This window comes from Coregonus clupeaformis, chromosome 21 (assembly GCF_020615455.1).
Source record: "Coregonus clupeaformis isolate EN_2021a chromosome 21, ASM2061545v1, whole genome shotgun sequence".
Classification (NCBI taxonomy): domain Eukaryota; kingdom Metazoa; phylum Chordata; class Actinopteri; order Salmoniformes; family Salmonidae; genus Coregonus; species Coregonus clupeaformis.
In genome coordinates this window covers 32,875,162-32,895,422 of record NC_059212.1, presented here as the reverse complement: position 1 = coordinate 32,895,422, position 20,261 = coordinate 32,875,162, and the positions used below count along the sequence as shown (strand labels likewise).

The 20,261-nt window shown below is 44.0% G+C and overlaps 1 protein-coding gene across 4 annotated transcripts in view; it reads left to right on the top strand.

Annotated features, from left to right (window-relative positions):
- Positions 1–1,719: 1,719 nt before the first annotated feature.
- Positions 1,720–20,261, top strand: part of LOC121535298 (oxysterol-binding protein-related protein 1) — a 41,124-nt gene continuing 22,582 nt past the window's right edge. The window contains exons 1-2 of one of the 4 annotated variants that reach the window (XM_041842216.2): positions 1,720–1,974; positions 17,769–17,983. In XM_041842216.2, the coding sequence (XP_041698150.1) occupies positions 17,922–17,983 (62 nt within the window). In that variant the 5' untranslated portion in view covers positions 1,720–1,974; positions 17,769–17,921. Of the gene's footprint in view, positions 1,975–17,272; positions 17,653–17,768; positions 17,984–20,261 lie in introns of those variants that run through there. The other 3 variants (XM_041842217.2, XM_041842215.2, XM_041842214.2) reach the window with 3 other exon arrangements.

Here is a 20,261-nt window from a genome sequence, read left to right as displayed (position 1 = left end):
CAATGTCCTGAATGTCAATGACCCCAGGTGGTGAGGGTAGGCAACATCACCTCCGCCACGCTTACCCTTAACACGGGGGGCCACACAGGCTGTGCGCTTAATCCCCTCCTGTACTCCCTGTTCACACACGACTCCAACACCATCAAGTTTGCTGACGACACGACGGTGGTAGGCCTGATCACCGGTGATGATGAAACAGCCTACAGGGAGGAGGTCAGATAATAATAATAATAAATAATATGCCATTTAGCAGATGCTTTTATCCAAAGCGACTTACAGTCATGCGTGCATACATTTTTTGTGTATGGGTGGTCCCGGGGATCGAACCCACTACCTTGGCGTTACAAGCGCCGTGCTCTACCAGCTGAGCTAGCTGAGGACCAGAGACAACAACCTCTCCCTCAACGTCAGTAAGACCAAGTAAGGCCCCATCCGCATCGACAGAGCTGCAGTGGAGCAGGTCGAGAGCTACTCTGTCCAAATCACTAAGAACTTAAAATGGTCCACTCACACACGCACAGTTGTGAAGAAGGCGCAATAGCGTCTCTTCCCCCTCAGGAAGTTGAAAAGGTTTGGCATAGGCCCTCAAATCCTCAAAATGTTCTGCACCATTGAGAGCATCTTGACTGGCTGCATCACTGCTTGGTATGGCAACAGCACCGCCCCTCGATTGCATGGCGCTACAGAGAGTGGTGCGGACAGCCCAATATGTCACTGGGCAGAGCTCCCTGCCATCCAGGACCTCTGTCAGGTGGTGTGGAAAATCATTAAAGACTCAGCTACCCAAGCCATAGACTGTTCTCTCTGCTTCTGCACAGCAAGCGGTACCGGTGCATCAAGTCTGACACCAACAGGCTCCTGAACAGCTTCTATCCCCAAGCCATAAGACTGCTAAATAGCTAACAGAATGGGTACACAGACTATCTGAGTTGACCCTTCTCAATGCACACTCGCAGGACTCTACACACTCACTAACACTCCAACACACACAACATGCACACACATTTATACTGACTACACACACTCGCATACAATCATCATATACGCTGCTGCTACTCTTTGTCTTCTATCCTGATGCATAGTCACCTTACCCCTATACATACAGTATCTACCTCTATCACTCTAGTATCCCTGCACATTGTAAATATGGTATTGGAACTGACCCTGTATATTTCTTGTGTGTTTTTGTTCTACCTTATGTTATCTTTAGTACAATATCGATTACCGTATTGTTGGGTTTGGAGCTAGCAAGAAAGGCATTTCACTGTACTTGTGTAGGTTGCAACCCTTTTTTACTTTTGTGTGTAGTATTACATCTTTCCAACCAGGAAAGTTATGCCTCTGTTAAAAAGTGGGGCATTGGTCCTAAAAAGACAAAACTGGGAGTCAAAATTCATTGATGAAGAGCATCTATCCCATTCACTCGTATTGATGCTTACACAATTATTTACAAGTGTGCTGTGTTCTTATTGGCACATGCATTCATGGTGAATGGGTTATAGAAGCCTCAAGCCCCTCCCTCTGCTGTGACTGGCCAGTAGCTGTGTGTGACAAGGGAGGGGTAGTGAATTGGGTGGGGCTGATGCCTGTGTATGTATAGAAGGGAGGGTTTGTGTAGTGGTGTGTGTGTGTGTGTACACCTGTCCTAGCGGCCGTGCCGTGCCCTTGGGACATCAGTAGAACAGAGTGGTAATCACTAGCGAGCATGCAGCAAGGACACGGCCAAGCAAGATCCGCTTTTATGCTGAGCTCTGCACTCTGCTTGCAGATCAGTGCAGGCACACACGCTCTTGCTTAAGGGAAACGTTAAGCATTTAGAGACGGAACTGTTGCGTGTGCATATTAACACTCAGGCAGAGACGCATGCGTTCACACACACGTTCACAGAGGCAGGCACACTTCCACCACCCAGCAGAGCACCCCGAGGACAGGAGAGAGAAGGAAAAGTGACAGCAGCACCCTCTATCCACTCAGGTAAAGACAAACATCCTCGCTTTGTTTTTCATTGTCTTCTGAACTACTATGGGTCTATTTGCATTAGGCTGCTCTTTATAGACTGTGCTTGTTTCATTCTGAGGCTAAGTACTTGAAGGTTGTTCAGGTGAGTGTTATTTCAATTAATTTATTTTACCTTTTATTTAAACAGGGAGTCACCATTGAGACCAGGGTAGGGTCTCTTTTGCAATGTAGGTAGATGATTAAAAACAGGCGTTTTACATTCAGAACAAGTCGTCTTGACTGCTCTGATGGTGAAGTGTGGCATTGAGTGTGCATGAAGAGGGTTTTGCATAGCGTTCAGTGCATTTACAACTTTTATCTGGAAATGTATCTACATTTTATGACATTGGGTTTTATTGCAGTGCACCCTGTCATGTTGTTAGAGGAACCTGAAGAAAAGCTGAAACTGTTTGTTGGAAAATGAAAAAGAGTAGAGAATTAGTAGACGATTTCGCAATACATGGATACAGTAAGGACAAACTGTGCTCACAGTGCTGCTGTGTTTAGTAATCTTGGACTTCAACATCTGGTGCGATGACATTCCCAGAGGGAAGGTTGAATGACAATAGAGTCCCTCTGCAATACAGAAAGAGAGCAAGGCTGAAGTCCTTGGTTTGAATGTAAACTCTGCAAAAAAAGAAACGTCATCTCACTGGCAACTGCGTTTATTTTCAGCAAACTTAACATGTGTAAATATTTGTATGAACATAAGATTCAACAACTGAGACATAAACTGAACAAGTTCCACAGATATGTGACTAACAGAAATGGAATAATGTGTCCCTGAACAAGGGGGGGGGGGGGTCAAAATCACAAGTAACAGTCAGTATCTGGTGTGGTCACCAGCTGCATTAAGTACTCATGGACTGCACCAGATTTGCCAGTTCTTGCTGTGAGATGTTACCCCACTCTTCCACCAAGGCACCTGCAAGTTCCCAGAATGGCCCTAGCCCTCACCCTCCGATCCAACAGGTCCCAGACGTGTTCAATGGGATTGAGATCCGGGCTCTTCGCTGGCCATGGCAGACCACTGACATTCCTATCTTGCAGGAAATCACGCACAGAACGAGCAGTATGGCTGGTGGCATTGTCATGCTGGAGGGTCATGTCAGAATGAGCCTGCAGGAAGGGTACCACATGAGGGAGGAGGATGTCTTCCCTGTAACGTACAGCGTTGAGAATGCCTGCAATGACAACAAGCTCAGTCCGATGATGCTGTGACACACCGCCCCAGACCATGACGGACCCTCCACCTCCAAATCGATCCCGCTCTAGAGTACAGGCCTCGGTGTAACGCTCATTCCTTCGACGATAAACACGAATCCGACCATCACCCCTGGTGAGACAAAACCGCGACTCGTCAGTGAAGAGCCCTTTTTGCCAGTCCTGTCTGGTCCAGCGACGGTGGGTTTGTGCCCATAGGCGACGTTGTTGCTGGTGATGTCTGGTGAGGACCTGCCTTACAACAGGCCTACAAGCCCTCAGTCCAGCCACTTGTGGACAGTCTGAGCACTGATGGAGGGATTGTGCGTTCTTGGTGTAACTTGGGCAGTTGTTGTTGCCATCCTGTACCTGTCCCGCAGGTGTGATTTTCGGATATACCGATCCTGTGCAGGTGTTGTTACACGTGGTCTGTCACTGCGAGGACGATCAGCTGTCCGTCCTGTCTCCCTGTAGTGCTGTCTTGGGCGTCTCACAGTACGGACATTGCAATTTATTGCCCTGACCACATCTGCAGTCCTCATGCCTCCTTGCAGCATGCCTAAGGCACGTTCACGCAGATGAGCAGGGACCCTGGGCATCTTTCTTTTGGTGTTGAGTCAGTAGAAAGGCCTCTTTAGTGTCCTAAGTTTTCATAACTGTGACCTTAATTGCCTAACGTCTGTAAGCTGTTAGTATCTTAACGACCGTTCCACAGGTGCATGTTCATTAATTGTTTATGGTTCATTGAACAAGCATGGGAAAAGTGTTTAAACCCTTTACAATGAAGATCTGTGAAGTTATTTTGATTTTTACGAATTATCTTTGAAAGACAGGGTCCTGAAAAAGGGACGTTTCTTTTTTTGCTGAGTTTAGTAGGTCATTGATGATATGACTGCAATAATCAACCAGTATTTCAGCAGCTTCATGGTAAGAAACATATACTACGTGGCCCTTCAAATTAGTGGATTTGGCTATTTCAGCCACACCCGTTGTTGACAGGTATATAAAATCGAGCACACAGCCATGCAATCTCCATAGACAAACATTGGCAGTAGAATGGCCCGTACTGAAGAGCTCAGTGACAACGTCGCACTCTCATAGTATACCACCTTTCCAACAAGTCAGTTTGTCAAATTTCTGCCCTGCTAGAGCTGCCCCGGTCAACTATAAGTGCTGTTATTGTGAAGTGGAAACGTCTAGGAGCAACAATGGCTCAGCTACGAAGTGGTAGGCCATACAAGCTCATAGAACGGGACCGGCAAGTGCTGAAGCGCATAGCAAGTAAAAATCATCTGTCCTCAGTTGCAACACTCACTACCGAGTTCCAAACTGCCTCTGGAAGCAACGTCAGCACAAGAACTGTACGTCGAGAGCTTCATGAAATGGGTTTCCATGGCAGGGCAGCCGCACACAAGCCTAAGATCACCATGCGCAATGCCAAGTGTTGGCTGGAGTGGTGTAAAGCTCGTGTCCATTGGACTCTGGAGCAGTGGAAACGCGTTCTCTGGAGTGATGAATCACGCTTCACCATCTGGCAGTCCGACGGAATAATCTGGGTTTGGCAGATGGCAGGAGAATGCTACCTGCCCCAATAGTGCCAACTGTAAAGTTTGGTGAAGGAGGAATAATGGTCTGGGGCTGTTTTTCATGGTTTGGGCTAGGCCCCTTAGTTCCAGTGAAGGGAAATCTTAACGCTACAGCATACAATGACATTCTAGATGATTCTGTACTTCCAACTTTGTGGCAACAGTTTGGGGAAGGCCCTTTCCTGTTTCAGCATGACAATGCCCCCATGCACAAAGCGAGTTCCATACAGAAATGATTTGTCGAGATCGGTGTGAACAGAGCCTTCACCTCAACCTCATCAAACACCTTTGGGATGAATTGGAACTCCAACTGCGAGCCAGGCCTAATCGCCCAACATCAGTGCTCGACCTCACTAATGCTCTTGTGGCTGAATGGAAGGAAGTCCCCACAGCAATGTTTCAACATCTAGTGGAAAGCCTTCCCAGAAGAGTGGAGGCTGTTATAGCAGCAAAGGGGGGACCAACTCCATATTAATGCCCATGATTTTGGAATGAGATGTTCAACGAGCATTTGGCCATGTAGTGTATGTCTGGAAAAAGTTTGTATTTCCTTCCCACCTTTTTCTGATGAGTCACTGTTTAAAAATGACAGTTTGAGGTGGCATTCAAACAACCCAACAGTGGTCGGATACATTGCCTTCTGCTTGCTGGTCCTGGGCTAGTTCTGTCTGATAGCACTCAGAATATCTAGCAGCATTCTAGAAGATTATATCCACAGTGAGCGATGCAAAGTGAATGTCATAAATGGGGCTCACTGGCCAGACAGTCGACACAGGGGATTGGTTGCTTGGACAACGGATCACAGAGATGTCTGAACAAGCACAACGATGTGTGTCGGCTCCCTCTCTGAGTTGGATGTGTTAGATCAGACTAATGAGATTAAGACACCTAGCAGAGTGTCCAAGAGGGAGAGCTGGACAGTATTAACACTAATTCTTCCATCCATCTCCATCCCTCTGTTCCTACCACGGGCACAGCTCTCACTACTGCTTCTACTGCTGCAGCTGCTGCCTAAATAGACATTCTTTGCCTGTCATGATGATGATGATGATGATAATTATTTGATTGGTGCTTATATTTGTCCTGTACAAGTGTGTATTATACGCATGTGTGAAATGGAAATGTGTTTTTTGCATATCCCAACTCCCTCTGAGACCCTCAGAGAGGGTGATTAATAGTGCCCTGAGTTTTTCCTGACTGTATCTGACCAAGGAAAACTCAGTGCCACAGTCATGTAATACTGGTGGAGTCAGGAGTTTTTCTGGACTGTGTGCCTGATCAGGAAAAACTCCTGACCCCATGTCATGTTGAACTGGTATGGCCAGAAGATTTTCCTGACAAGGGAAACATGATCAAGATCCAAAGTTAACATTGAGCCGCATGTTGTCGGGTTTGTTGTGATTGTTGTTGTGTTATGGACAGCTTTCAGTTCCTACAGATGTGTGATATGAAGATGATGTGAGTCATATGGGGGTTTAGCTCCAGTTAGTCCCCCCTCCAGTGGGTGAATATTCCCTGACCCAGATCATTCGTTAGATCCAGATTGGGACTGTTAGCCAAGAAGTCAAAATGATTTATCTCAGGCAGGGGGAGAGACAGTGTGATTGGTCTTTGAATTGTGGATGTCTTGTCTGTCTTTGTTTTCCTGCTTTGTTTTCCAATACAGACTTGACATCACCGTAGTGACTGTATTGTATGTAGGCGGTTAAGAAACTCCTTAGAGTGGAGTCTGATGCACACACACACATATACACACACTTCTGTGCAACTGTCTCAGCAACATCTTTGCCATTTAACTCTATCTGCCTCACACCTACGTCACAACAAAAATACTGCCTCCATGTTATAATTGTTTTATCTGGAGAAACAAGAACAACCACTGTCACTTGGTTTTTGTTACCAGTATCAGTGGTTTTGTGTGAGACTTCTAAAGTCATGCACATACATTATGTCCACAAGACAGAATGACAGCCGCCTCCAACCCCTCAGGGAACAGCATCGCAGACAGATGCCAGGCAGCCATAACCCCTCGTCTCCTCAATGAGTCACCCTGTCTTTCATCTCTCACCAGGGGAGATGGTGACCTGAGCCCAGGTCTGCTCCCTGCTCTCCGCGCTGACCTCTCTCAGTGGGCCAGCTCACTGCACAGGGCCTGAAGATGAACCTAAACACTTCCTGTCCTGTTTATTTTACAGTCTGACTTTCAGCCCTGTCGCTGTGATCACAGCATGTAGAACCAGGCTGTATTCATAGGTCAAATGTTCAGATATGTTACATTTACATTTTAGTCATTTAGCAGACGCTCTTATCCAGAGCGACTTACAGTTAGTGAATACATTTTATTATATATATATATATATTTTTTTTTTATACTGGCCCCCCGTGGGAATCAAACCCACAACCCTGGTGTTGCAAACACCATGCTCTATCAACTGAGCTACATCCCTGCCGGCCATTCCCTCCCCTACCCTGGACGACGCTGGGCCAATTGTGCGCCGCCCATGAGTCTCCCGGTCGCGGCCGGCTGCGACAGAGCCTGGATTCGAACCAGGATCTCTAGTGGCACAGTTAGCACTGCGATGCAGTGCCTTAGACCACTGCGCCACTCAGGAGTCTATGTTGCAGATATAATAAATAGTGATGACTTGATTTGAATGTTCAGTGACATTACACCCTACTAAACAGGCCCCAGGACCTTTTTTGTTGTTGTTGTTGTTGCCATGTTTAGTTAATGCTACTCCATTATGTAAATATGTTTAGTTAAATGCACAATTGGGAGGGTAGTGAAGAGACAAAACCGCTTAGTGGTAAAGAAGCCCTAACCCCATTTAGATGTATCATGGCTGTACAGTCAACACTGTACAGTAGTGTATCTAGTATTCAATGGGACCCGTTTGCCCCGAATCTCTTTCCCCTCTAGCGTGAAAACAAAGTTAAAGCTTGCAGCTTCAGGGTCCCGGGCAGGGAGGCTGGGAGCTGTGATTCTCCCAGGCTTTCGACACAGAGTACAGCACAGCCACAAAGCCTCAGCAGAGCTTAAAATAGCGCTGTGTGTGCTGAGGCGAGAGGATGGAGGGATGGGATAGGGGGATGAGGAGGAGAGGAGGGTATGAGAGAAAGAAAGGGGCACGTTACACAACAAAGTATTCCCAGATTTTTCTCCAGAGCCAAGCAAGCGCTTCAGATGGTCTTGTGAGCCTTGGCTCAGGCTGCAACGTGAGCTCAAATAGTTTCTGTAGCTACAGAGATGAACCTTGTTCTGAGAGGAGTGTTGAGTTTTGTGGTTACAAGTGATTGTTCTATTTCACAGGCAGAGTGAGAATGAATATACTATTTGTAAGGATGTTCCATCTGGTGGATATAAAAGGCAGCATATGTTATGTTCATCAAAATGGCGGTTTCTCATAATTATGTCCTAGATTTAAATCTAGAATGTTCTACTGTAGATATACCTTGCATCTTGTGATCTAAGTGGAAAATGGAGAGCGGTAGATGTGAACAAAGCATCTTTCAGCATTAAACAACTGGCCTCAATAGAGAGGCTCGTTCCTAATTGAAATGAAATTGTAGCTGATATTTTCCTTTATTTATGCTATATCTAAGCAAATCCCCTTCCAGAGCATACAGACTGGGACTAACCCTGACCTATTTCAGACAGCATCTGGTTATGTTCTCCCTCTCGCTACAGTACCAACTCTCCCTAACCTCCATTGAGATCTCTAGAGGATGGCTTCTTAGCTGATGTGAATGTGTTGAGAGACCTTTTGCACTGTAACTTGTATGGGGGGGGGAAAGAGAGAAGACTAAATAAACTGTTTCTGACACTATGGTGCCAGACAGCAGAATCAAAGGAATATATTCAGCAGAATGTCAAAGGCATCTATTTATAGTATGGAAATAAATCACCCTCATTTCTTAAAGGAAATTGATGTTCCACCCTTCAGAAAGTGAGTCCCAATTCTCCACTCCCCAAAGTGTGGACTTGCCCACTCCCGTTTGGGAGAAGGGTGAAAAATCACAAGGAATGGGTTTGACAAAAAATAAATCCTGTTGTATTGGATTCAGGATTCAATTTTGATGTGGTTTCAGGTACTGTACATAAAACGTGTTTACCTGGCCTTGTCCCTTGTTTGATGTGTTGTTGTTCCATCGAAGGATGGATGGAAATGAATGATCCTATCGGTTGTGATAGATTCACCTTTCAACACCCCACCTGCCAACCTGATCATGTGTTGATAACAGAGAGAACTATTTTTGAAGCAGCTCAGCACACCCTGTATTAGAATATTGATTCACAGGAGTCTTCCTCACCACTCTGACCTCAGACGCAGCACTGAAGCGGGCTGGGGTAATTAACATTGGGCTAGACTAAAGTCAGGGCCATAGAGAACAGATGGAGTGTATATTATGATAATTGTCTAATCTATCGTCTGGGTTAGAGGGGATGGAGAATGTTTTTGTATGAATCAGCACCTGCTATTGTGAACTTACAAGGCAACTACTTTGAGTTTTTAGTTTACCATCTACATACTGTATGTAAGTGTCCTGACATTTTAAGAAACAATCTGAAGACTTCAATATTCTATCATAGTCACTGCACTCTCCAGTGGCTCTTCTGGTATTGAAGGGTTTTTGTTTATCCTCCTCTGTATTGAAGTATTCTCTCTTTGGAATTGCTATCTGTCCTCTGGGTGTAAAGTGGTTGTTTTTCCTCCTTGTTTGCATAGTTATGTAAAAGAGCCATGTTATAATATTCACTAATCCTTTACGTCATCATATAGAATAGATAACAAGTACCCTCTCACTGTCTGTCCCTCTACCTCTCAGGTAGCTATGACCTAGTGGTTATTAAACACCACTGATAACAGTATGAGTTTTACATTAGAGGTGTTTTGCTGAGGTTGTGGTATTGCTTGTCCACATGCCCTTTTGACTGTGACGACTACAGGCTCAACAATGTGTGCATTGTACCACTATAAGTCATACAGTAACGCACCAAGGTGAATGTCAGACAGCCACAATAGGTTGTAATAAAGGAATCATCACCTATTATTAGAAACTGCCCCTCGGAAAGAAAGAGAGAGGGGGGAGGGAGGGAGTGTGTGTGTGTGTGTGTGTGCGTACATGATTGTGTGTAGGCTACGTGTGCAGTGTAATGTGAAACAGTCCCTCAGGTAGGATAATTGATGAAGCTGTTTTTTTTTTCTCTCATAACTTTAATTGAGGAAGGTGGCCTCTCTTCGCTATCTCAGATTTACAGCCTGATTTACGGGCTCCAGTTTCCGATGGAGACTATCAGCTGAGGCTGCTTGCCTGTCATCCTTCCCCAAGGTGACTTTGGCATCTTTTCACTCTGTGGAGACTTGGCTCACTTTGTTTTTGTCTTCAGTTACTGTGCTTTATTTACTCAAAGAATTCAATCAACTTCTCCCCTCAGTAGATTAGTAGGGAACATCTATACTAAGTATTTATTTATTTACCATAGTACTTATTTTCTCTGGAAACGCATCAAAGGAGAAACTGTATTAATATAACTCTAAGTAGGTTGACTTTCTTTCCAGCTGTCTCTTGAGTGTTCAAAGCCTGGGTTCTGACGTAGGCTGTTGCTTGGTAAGAGTGTTGTTTTGTCAGAGTGCTGTCCTCCTGGTTAGTGGAGGATCCATAACAGCAGCATCAGACAAAGGGGGGAATGGCTAGCAACCGAGTTCAGGTTTCCCAGGAAAGACACTTGATCCTGGGCCACAGTGCTCTCTGAGACGGGGGGGTTTGGTTCCGAGTGGAGGAAACTGGATCTGTAGGGCGGGGCTTAGAACAATGACCTGCCGGCCCGTCAGGAGCAGCTTCAACTACAGAACTCTACAGAGGGAGAGATCAATACCACACAAACACATCTATCACTGTCTGTTTATCAGATTATCTATTATAGATGTATTAAAACAAATGTCAAATTAATGTTGTGTGGGAGAGTGTTTGTAATGTGCCATGTCTTGTCTAATGTGCCAACAAGTGTGTGTGTGGTGTGTCGGTTGGTTTGTGCGTGCGTGTGTGTGTGTGTGTGTCGGTTTGTGCGTGCGTGTGTGTGTGTGTGTGTGTCGGTTTGTGCGTGCGTGTGTGTGTGTGTGTGGTGTGTGGTGTGTCGGTTTATGTGTGTGTGTGTGTGTGTGTGGTGTGTCGGTTTGTGTGTGTGTGTGTGTGTGGAGCCTGAAGTTGGAACAAGAAGTAGAGAAGAACAAGCTACTGTCAGAGACTCTCCAGATGTTGGCTACAGAGCACCAGGAACTAGACCAGCACTCCCTCTGTAAAGGCACACTAAACACACTCACAGAGGATGACCTCTATGATGCCCTGTCAAGTCAATCAAATCCCATCTGGTCTTCATTAAACATTTGGGATGCATCCCAAACGGCGCCCTATTCCCTATACAGTGTGCTACTTTTGACCAGGGCCTAATGGGTAGTGCACTAGAAACACACTACATAGGGAATAGGGGGCCGTATAAGTTCACAACATCTGATATTTTTATTCAGAGAATTCATATTTTTAATTGCAGGCTATTCTGTTTTTCATTGACCTCTAACTGTTGTTGACTTGGATCATTTCTGAAAGACCTCTACAAGCACCTCTATACAAAACTATCTATTAACGCTTCTGGAGAACACAGCCAGTTTTAAGTGTCAAAGTTTATTTGCACAAAATACAGCAGGTGTAAAACAGTACAGTGAAATTCTTATTTACAAGCTCTTTCCCAACAATGCAGTACTCAATATTCAGTATCAAGGCGAGAGGAAAGAATATAAGGTACTACTATAAAGTAAGAAAACACACGAGAAGTATGAAAAGAAAGAAAGAAAAAAGTGCCAGTACCATAATTACAATGTGCAGGTGGTACTGGAGTAGATACTGTATATGTAAATGGGTAAAAAGGATAAATATTAATGGTAATAATAATCAATATAGCAGCATCGTAAGTGGTGAATGGGTGTGTGCATGGTGATGAGTGATTGAGTGTGAATACATAATGGTCCAGCTGACTATTGTGGCTCTGCAGCAATTAACTATAAAGCTGAGTTGAGTCCTGGCTCCCTAACCTTAGCTCCTCCACACTGTTGTCAGAAGTGAAAACCACTTCCCTTGTGGAGTTGTTTCTGTGTTGAAGAATAGGCTGGAGTGTATATAGACACATTGTTTATTTTTATCAGCAGCACAGACACCTCTAGGCTCCAGCAACACATATTTATCCAGCAGACAGTAGGCTCTGGGGCTGAGGAAGATTTCACTCTTTTTTTGGTCCTGTCTTTATATTATAACTGGTTTGCAGTGTTCTTTGGCAGAGTTCATAATTGTTCTGTATGACGTATGATTTTCTGCTGACTGCCATAGCAATGGGTAGCCTATCCTTCAGATGGTCCTCATACACACACATTTTCACCATCTTTGATTATGCAATATCATAAAACCTCAACTGTAAATGGGTTGCTCATGACCATATACAGCTCTATCAGATGAGATCATCACGCAAAGTGCAAGTTGAAGTTAAGAGCAACTTTAGATTATGTGTGTCTGGCTGTGTGTGCTTGGAACATAATTCACTACACATGCTAAAGCGCCCACAGCATGGTCCATTGCCCCAGAAGGTCCCCAGGGCACCTCAGCCACCCCAGCCTCCCTCCACGTCTTCCTGTCTAATGACCAATCCCAGCGATGCATTACACAGCTGGTTACCCAACCTGCTACACTGGCTAATTGTCTCCATGTTGGGCTCAAAGAACGTCCCTTAGTACTAGTGTTGCAGAGAAGTAACAACCTCAAAATGGCCTCTGCTAATGAATCCCAAGGCTGAGGCAGCTAGCTAGTGCTTCTTCTTAAGGATGAGATATTCTCCCAAATGGAAAAGATATAGAAGAATTTAACAAGATTCTTATGTTCTACCTGGAACTTGTAAGCAATAGATATGGCAACAAATACACATACAAGATTCATGGAAGATTCTTGTAATATGACTTATATGGGTGGATGACATTTTAACATAACCAAAATGTTGCACATATTGTATAAAAAACATACAAGAGACATGTAAGCTAAGCCTTCTAAGGTCTCTCATACATGGGACATACACATTTCTAAGAACTTAGATCATAGTAATAGCAAGCTGTTGCATGTATTGTATGAAAAACATACAATACATGCAATGTATTGTATTGCATGTATTGTATAAAAGACCATTTACGCTTGCTCTGGGAATGCAATACGGAAGCTCCATACGGAGGGTGTGACGCAATTGCAGAGCCTCCGGAGGGTTGCGGAGGCCAAATTGAGCTCCGAACCGCATCGCTGTGCGCCTCCCAAACTGTTCTAACAATGCGGAGGGCTCCATATAGCTCTGCATTGACATGATTGGTTGACGATAGGTTGGGGCGGGAGGTCCTGTATAAACACAAACTCACTTGAGAAATGTGTATATACAAATATTGTATTTTTCTTATAGTAATTGTCATGTTTTTTATATGTTGACTTATAAAAACAATGTGGAACCTATAAGAAAAGCATTTATTTTGTAGAGGTTACATTGTCAGAACATACACTTTTCTTATAATATTCATTGATGACTCATATAATTCATATAAACTGAGTATACAAAACATTAAAAACACCTGCTCTTTCCATGACAGACTGACCAGGTGAAAGCTATGCTCCCTTATTGATGTCACTTGTTTAATCCACTTCAATCAGTGTAGATGAAGGTGTTCCTAATGTTTGGTATACTCAGTGTATTTTGTCATACAATGTACATGTAGGAAAGTGGCCACTTACTGTAAGTATTCGATTGTGTTTTGTCAAACAAGGCTAAACATACAATTTAAATTTTGGAATAGAGGATGCATGTACAAATCATTTATTTGTATCTTACCTGATTCTTACTAGATTTTTGTACAAGTAATCTACTTCTGCCATACAAGATACTTATTTGAATTTCATGATTATTTTCCATTTGGGCTCTCGTTTCAGGCAGAAATACTCATCTCTCGCTGTAGCTAGGCTCTAAAATTCAACTCCATTCAAAAGGAACTGGTTCAGTGAAACCTCGTATGAATATGATAACATAATACTTTAACCAGGTTGACATTCACAACGTCGCAGGGCCAACTGGATTACCAGGACACGTACTCAAAGCATGTGCTGACCAGCTGGCAATTGTCTTCACTGACATTTTCAGCCTCTCCCTGAACCAATCTGTAATACCTACATGTTTCAAGCAAACCACCATAGTCCCTGTGCCCAACAACGCCAAGGTAACCTGTCTAAATGACTATCGCCCCGTAGCACTCACATCTGTAGCCATTAAATGCTTTGAAAGGCTGGCCATGGCTCACATCAACACCATCATCCCACACACCCTGGACCCACTCCAATTCAAATACACAGATGACACAATCTCTATTACACTCCACACTTCCCTCTCCCACCTGGACAAGAGGAACACCTACGTGAGAATGATGTTCATTGACTACAGCTCAGCGTTCAACACCATAGTGCCCTCCAAGCTCATCACTAAGCTCAGGACCAAACACCTCCCTCTGCAACTGGTTCCTGGACTTCCTGACGGGCCGCCCCCAGGTGGTGAGGATAGGCAAAAACACATCCGCCACACTGACCCTCAACACGGGGGGCCCCTCAGGGTTGCGTGCTTAGTCACCTCATGTACTCCCTCTTCACCCACAACTCAGTGGCCGCGCACGGCTCTAACACCATCATTAAGTTTGCTGACAAGATGACGGTGGTTGGCCTGATCACCGACGACGATGAGACAGCCTATATGGAGGTCAGTGGCCTGGCAGTGTGGTGCCAGGACAACAACCTCTCCCTCAACGTCAGCAAGACAAAGGAGCTGATCGTGGACTACAGGAAACGGAGAGCTGAGCACGCCCCCATCCACATCGACGGGGCTGTTGTGGAGCGGGTCGAGAGCTTCGAATTCCTCGGTGTCCACATCACTAAGGAATTATCATGGTCTACACACACCGACACAGTCGTGACGAAGGCACGACATCTCCTCTTCCCCCTCAGGAGGCTGAAAAGATTTGGCATGGGCCCTCAGATTCTCAAAAAGTAATACAGCTGCACCAATGAGAGCATCTTGACTGGCTGCATCACTGCTTGGTATGGCAACTGCTTGGCATCCAACCGCAAGGCACTACAAAGGGTAGTGCGTACGGCACTGGGGCTGAGCTCCCTGCCATGCAGGACCAATATACCAGGCGGTGTCAGAGGAAGGCCCTAAAAATTGTCAAAGACTCCAGCCACAGAAGTCATGGACTGTTCTCTCTGCTACCGCACAGCCATCGGTACCGAGTCTGGAACCAACAGGACCCTGAACAGCTTCTACCCCTAAGCCATAAGACTGCTAAATAGTTAGTCCGGGCAGGTATTGGTTAACTATTTAACTATCTGCATTGACCCCTTTTTGCACTAATCTGTTTGACTCATCACATACGCTGCTGCAACTGTTTATTATCTATCCTGTTGCTTATTCACTTTATACCTAGCTATATGTACAGTACATACTGTATCTACCTCGTACCCTTGCACATCGACTTGGTACTGGTACCCCGTGTATAAAGTCAAGATATCGTTACTCATTGTGTATTTATTTCTTGTGCTATTATTTCTCTTTTTTTCTCTCTGCATTGTTGGGAAGGACCTGTAAGTAAGCGTTTCACTGTTAGTCTACACCTGTTGTTTATGAAGCATGTGTCAAATACATTTGATTTGATTTTGATATAACCAGAGGAAATTGAATTGTTATCTATAGTAATTACTCTATGCTTGGCCTTAATGTGAACTAACAATGCTTTAGTACTGAAATAGATATAGCACTCTGTAGTGGCCTGCTCCAGCACAGTGTACAGTCCATTTGGAAAGTATTCAGACCTCTTCCCTTTTTCCACATTGTGTTACGTTACAGCCTTATTCTTATTATTAAAATGGATTAAATGAATTCAATCTGCACACAATACCCCATAATGAAGCGAATTTATTTACATAAGTATTCAGACCCTTTGCTATGAGACCTGTCTGCCGAATTCTTTCTCTCTGCTCTTGTTTTCCTTAATAGGATGTAGGTGGGCGGAGCTGTGAGGGTCGTCAGCGAAATGGGACACACCTAGGCTCAGGTGTAAATACACCTTCCCCCATATTTCAAGGAGACTCTCTCCATGCAGACACACTGTTGTTGTTTTGTTGTGGCATTTTGGGGCTTCTTTGTGTTGGTTTGTTTTGGCACCTCAACACCATCTATGCACGCATCCACTCACTTACACTACTGACTACTGACTACACACACCATTGTTACTTGTAAATAGGTTACTTTTTTAATAAATATATTTTTGTTATTTCTGAATCTCAGCGTTGTCTCCCTCTTTGTTATGGGCTAAGAGCCGGTTCGTAACATACCCAAGAAGACTCGAGGCTGTAATCGCTGCCAAAGGTGCTTCAACAAAGTACTGAGTGAAGGGTCTGAATACTTATGTAAATATGATATTTGTGTTTAATGTTTTATAACTCTGCTAAAATGTCTAAAAACCTGTTTTTGCTTTGTCATTATTGGGTATTGTGTGTATATTGATGAGGGGAAAAAACTATTTAATCCATTTCAGAATAAGGTTTTAACGTAACAAAATGTGGAAAAAGTTAAGGGGTCTAAATACTTTCCGAATGCACTGTACCTTAGAGCAGGTTTCCCCAACTGGCGGCCCACAGATGATTTTTATTATTGTAATTGTTTTTATTGTTGGACATAAAGTACTGTAAAAACACCAGCAAATCAGCTCCAAGTTATTTTAATTTTGGAAATCTGTTCCGAAGTTTTCCCACACAATAGAGAAATATATGTGGTTGTATACAAATGTAAGCAAGGTTTCAAATTATTGTTTTATTCAAATATTATATATGTTTGGCTACTTTCGGTCAATTTGCAGTCTACAAATTATTTGTAATTATGTTCCGGACGCCTGACCAGCCACTCAAGAATAAATTGGCCCGAGGCTGAATCTAGTTGATCCCTGTCCTAGAGCCTTGCAGTATAGTGGTTGATACTGTATACAGGCTACAATAGGAGTGTGCTGCTGTGCTATACAGTTTGTGCATTTTAGAGTGATCCCTGTTACTCTAGGATTGTTGCTTACTGCAGCTATAATGAGATGATGATAAAGATCGACCAGCATGTTATGGGGCATTATGAGACCTCTATCTTGTTTGTGTTTGTTGTTTGCATAATAAAGATGCATCAACGCATCATGTCAATTTCTTTAATTGAACTTTATTATTGGATTAAGCCACATGACCCACATTTATAAATAGCATTACTCTATAACAAGAGATTTGAAGCTTTGTTGTTCCTATAACTGATCATGCCAGCTCAACTTTAGAATTCAAATGCTTTATTGGCATGTCCAAAAAATTGTGTTGCCACAATCATTAAGTTATTGAATATTTGATCATAGTCATGCCAGCTCCCTTACCCCTGCCTCACATGAAGCACTACAAAAACTATTATACAATATTCTGTGATAGAGTATCTCAGCAGCTCCTCATTGTGTAAAGATTATGTTTTCCCCTCCCCCTTTTCCTGGGTGTTACTACCTGTGTTGCCCCTAGTAGCAGCAGCGTGAGGTCTAGGTTAGAGGCGGAGCCAGGGTACTGTACTAACCACAGCAGGCACAGCACCCGGAGGAAGCAGAGCGTCTGTGTGGCTTCTCATTGGAACACTATCCCACAGGTGGGGTTTCGCTGGCTCCAGGGAGGGAGAGGAGGAGGCGAGAGTTCAGTCAGTAACTACCGGGTGGAGGAGTGTGAGGGCAGGTTGCAGGTCTAAGTATAGGGTTTTGGGGCTAGGTTTAAGCTAAGCTTAACATGTTTTGAACTGAGCTCAAACGTGACGTGACCCCCTCTCTGTCTCTGGCTACTGGCATCCCCCTCCTGCAGATTCCGAGAACAAGCGTTCTCGCTCTCTGAACGGCTTCCTGTCTGTGGTCGGACTCTCGTTTGAAGAGGAGGAAGGGGGGGAGAGAGCCCCCTCTGTTCAGCAGCAGCCTCCGTTGCCGTACCACCCTCAGGGGACCCGCCACCGCCAGCGGAATGTCCGGGGAGGGTAACCGTGGTGACCAGAAGGCCCAGTACAATGGAGTAAAGAAGCACAGGTGGGATCCCGCTCTACCTAATATGATGTAACGTCTTGTTTCCCACGTTGTTTCCAGCTTGGTTTTCTTGTCCCCTTTCTTCTCCAGTGCGTGTAATAACAAGGCTTGTATCAGTGTTTGTTTCATGTACTCAAGTATATTCCATCATTATTTATATTTGATCGTTATTTTTCATTTAAAAAGTGTTTTTATCACTTGTGACATTTTGCAGGAAATTACTTTGTAGGAAAGACTCACCAGTCACAATGTTGTTACTGCTGACGTCCATAATGCCATTATAATGCTTAATATTTGATCACTTAGCATAAGTCTTTGATGACTGTCCCGTGGAGCTCAGTTGGAAGAGCATGGCGTTTGCAACGCCAGGGTTGTGGGTTCGTTTCCCACGGGGGGCCAGTATGAAAAAAAAATATATATATATATGTATGCACTCACTAACTGTAAGTCGCTCTGGATAAGAGCGTCTGCTAAATAACTGTTGTGTTGTTCAGAGTAGACTGTCAGCAGCCAGCGGCTCTACAGGATACTGTATGTAATGTGATACCCCGGTCTGTCTGTCTTTCTATTCCAGTGTTTTTTGTTTGCGCACCCAAGCCCCATAGACAGGTCTCTCTTGTTTTTCCATCCACAGTTATGTCATTCAGATTCAGCAGGCTAGTTGCTTGTTGGTGCTTGGTACACTGGGTCAGAGCAGAAATCTTTTTGAAGATTGGCCAATCAACTTTATTTTGGTGGATGAGGATGGTGGTTCTTAATCCAGCAATTGAACAGTGAATAATTTAGTGCTTGCCAGTTTAGAGAAACAAAGACCAAGAGGAAAGGGATGTGTGTGTCTGTCTGTGTGTGTGTGCTTGTGTACGTGCATGCGCCTTTGTGTGTGTTCTAAGAGACAGTCAGACATGCTCTCATAAAGGAGATGGGATTTGTTCATTTCCTACCTCAGTATGTTAAAGAGAACTAGTTTTTAATTTGATACCTCGATTTGTAATCCCTTGTGATCTTCTGTGGCCCACAAGCGTACGATAAATCCTTGATTATTCAAAAAGGCGTTTTTAGGCTTGATTTGATTCGAGAGGAAATGTAAAATGAAAGCTATGGGAAGTGAATGAAGCTTCAGAGTGAGTGTAGGTAGTTACAGGAGGAGTCAGTTCATTCAGCCTAATATGTTATGCTGTGTTATGTAGCCGACATAAGTACTGCTCCGCCATGCTCCACTGGCCTGCTCATTCCACTGTTGATAAGAGAGAGGGTTAGGATTTAGCCCCACAGCCCTCCTCTTTCCATCTCTCCTCAATCTCCCTCCTCCTCTCAATCGCCTGTTGCGTTTGTTTAGTCGGAGCGTCAGCATTCATTGTATGTAGGTGCTTCTCTGCTCATCTCTGAGCAAACACAGCGTCTGACTCACACATACACATACACACACACACACTAGTGATGCGTGGGTTGACTCATAACCCGCAGCCCCCACGGTTATATCCGCGGGGCAGGTGGGTTTAGGTCATGAAATATTGTGCGGATGAAGGGCCGATGTGTGGCGGTCAGGTTGAATAAAGAGAAAACAATACATAAAAAAATTCATAAATGTATCATTCTTGTGCATCTATAGGCTACATTTAGGTTTTTCTTTCATTATTTTTAGTATATATGGCATACTAATTGACTACACGCCAATCCCCAAATAGCCTACACACCAAACGCTTTTGTGAACGTGCAGTAAAAGATAACATTGATCCACTGAGGCAAAAAGGACAATGTCGGAATTTAATTCAATAACAGAAAAGCTGCGAAATGGAGAATTGAAAATAAAGAGAAGGCACGGCCAGAAAAATTATGTTTGGGAAAGATTTGGTGAAGTGGTAAAAGAGGATGATAGCAGTGCTAGCTATGTTATGTGTGATGATTATGAGGTGCTATAAAAATTTGACAGTCACAAGACGGGGTCTTCAGATTGGCCTATGGCAAGTCAACAAAACTGTAGCCTACTGTTCAGATGGGTTAAATGGAAACTGAAATCTGGACACTCACTGTAGGTCTATAACGTCTCACATAGTCTTAATATCATTCCTGCAGAATTAAGCATTTCTTGCAGTAAAATTATACACCAAATGTACAATTTGACTCGGGAACAGGAGTGGAGAAATATGATTTATTTCTTTCAGCATCTTGAGAAAATGCGAATGCGCAGTTAGGGACTGTCTGGAGAGGTGCTATCTTTATCAGCATCAAAAAGCTGATAGTATTTCAACCACCTAAAATATGCATCCAAGCTGAACTGAAA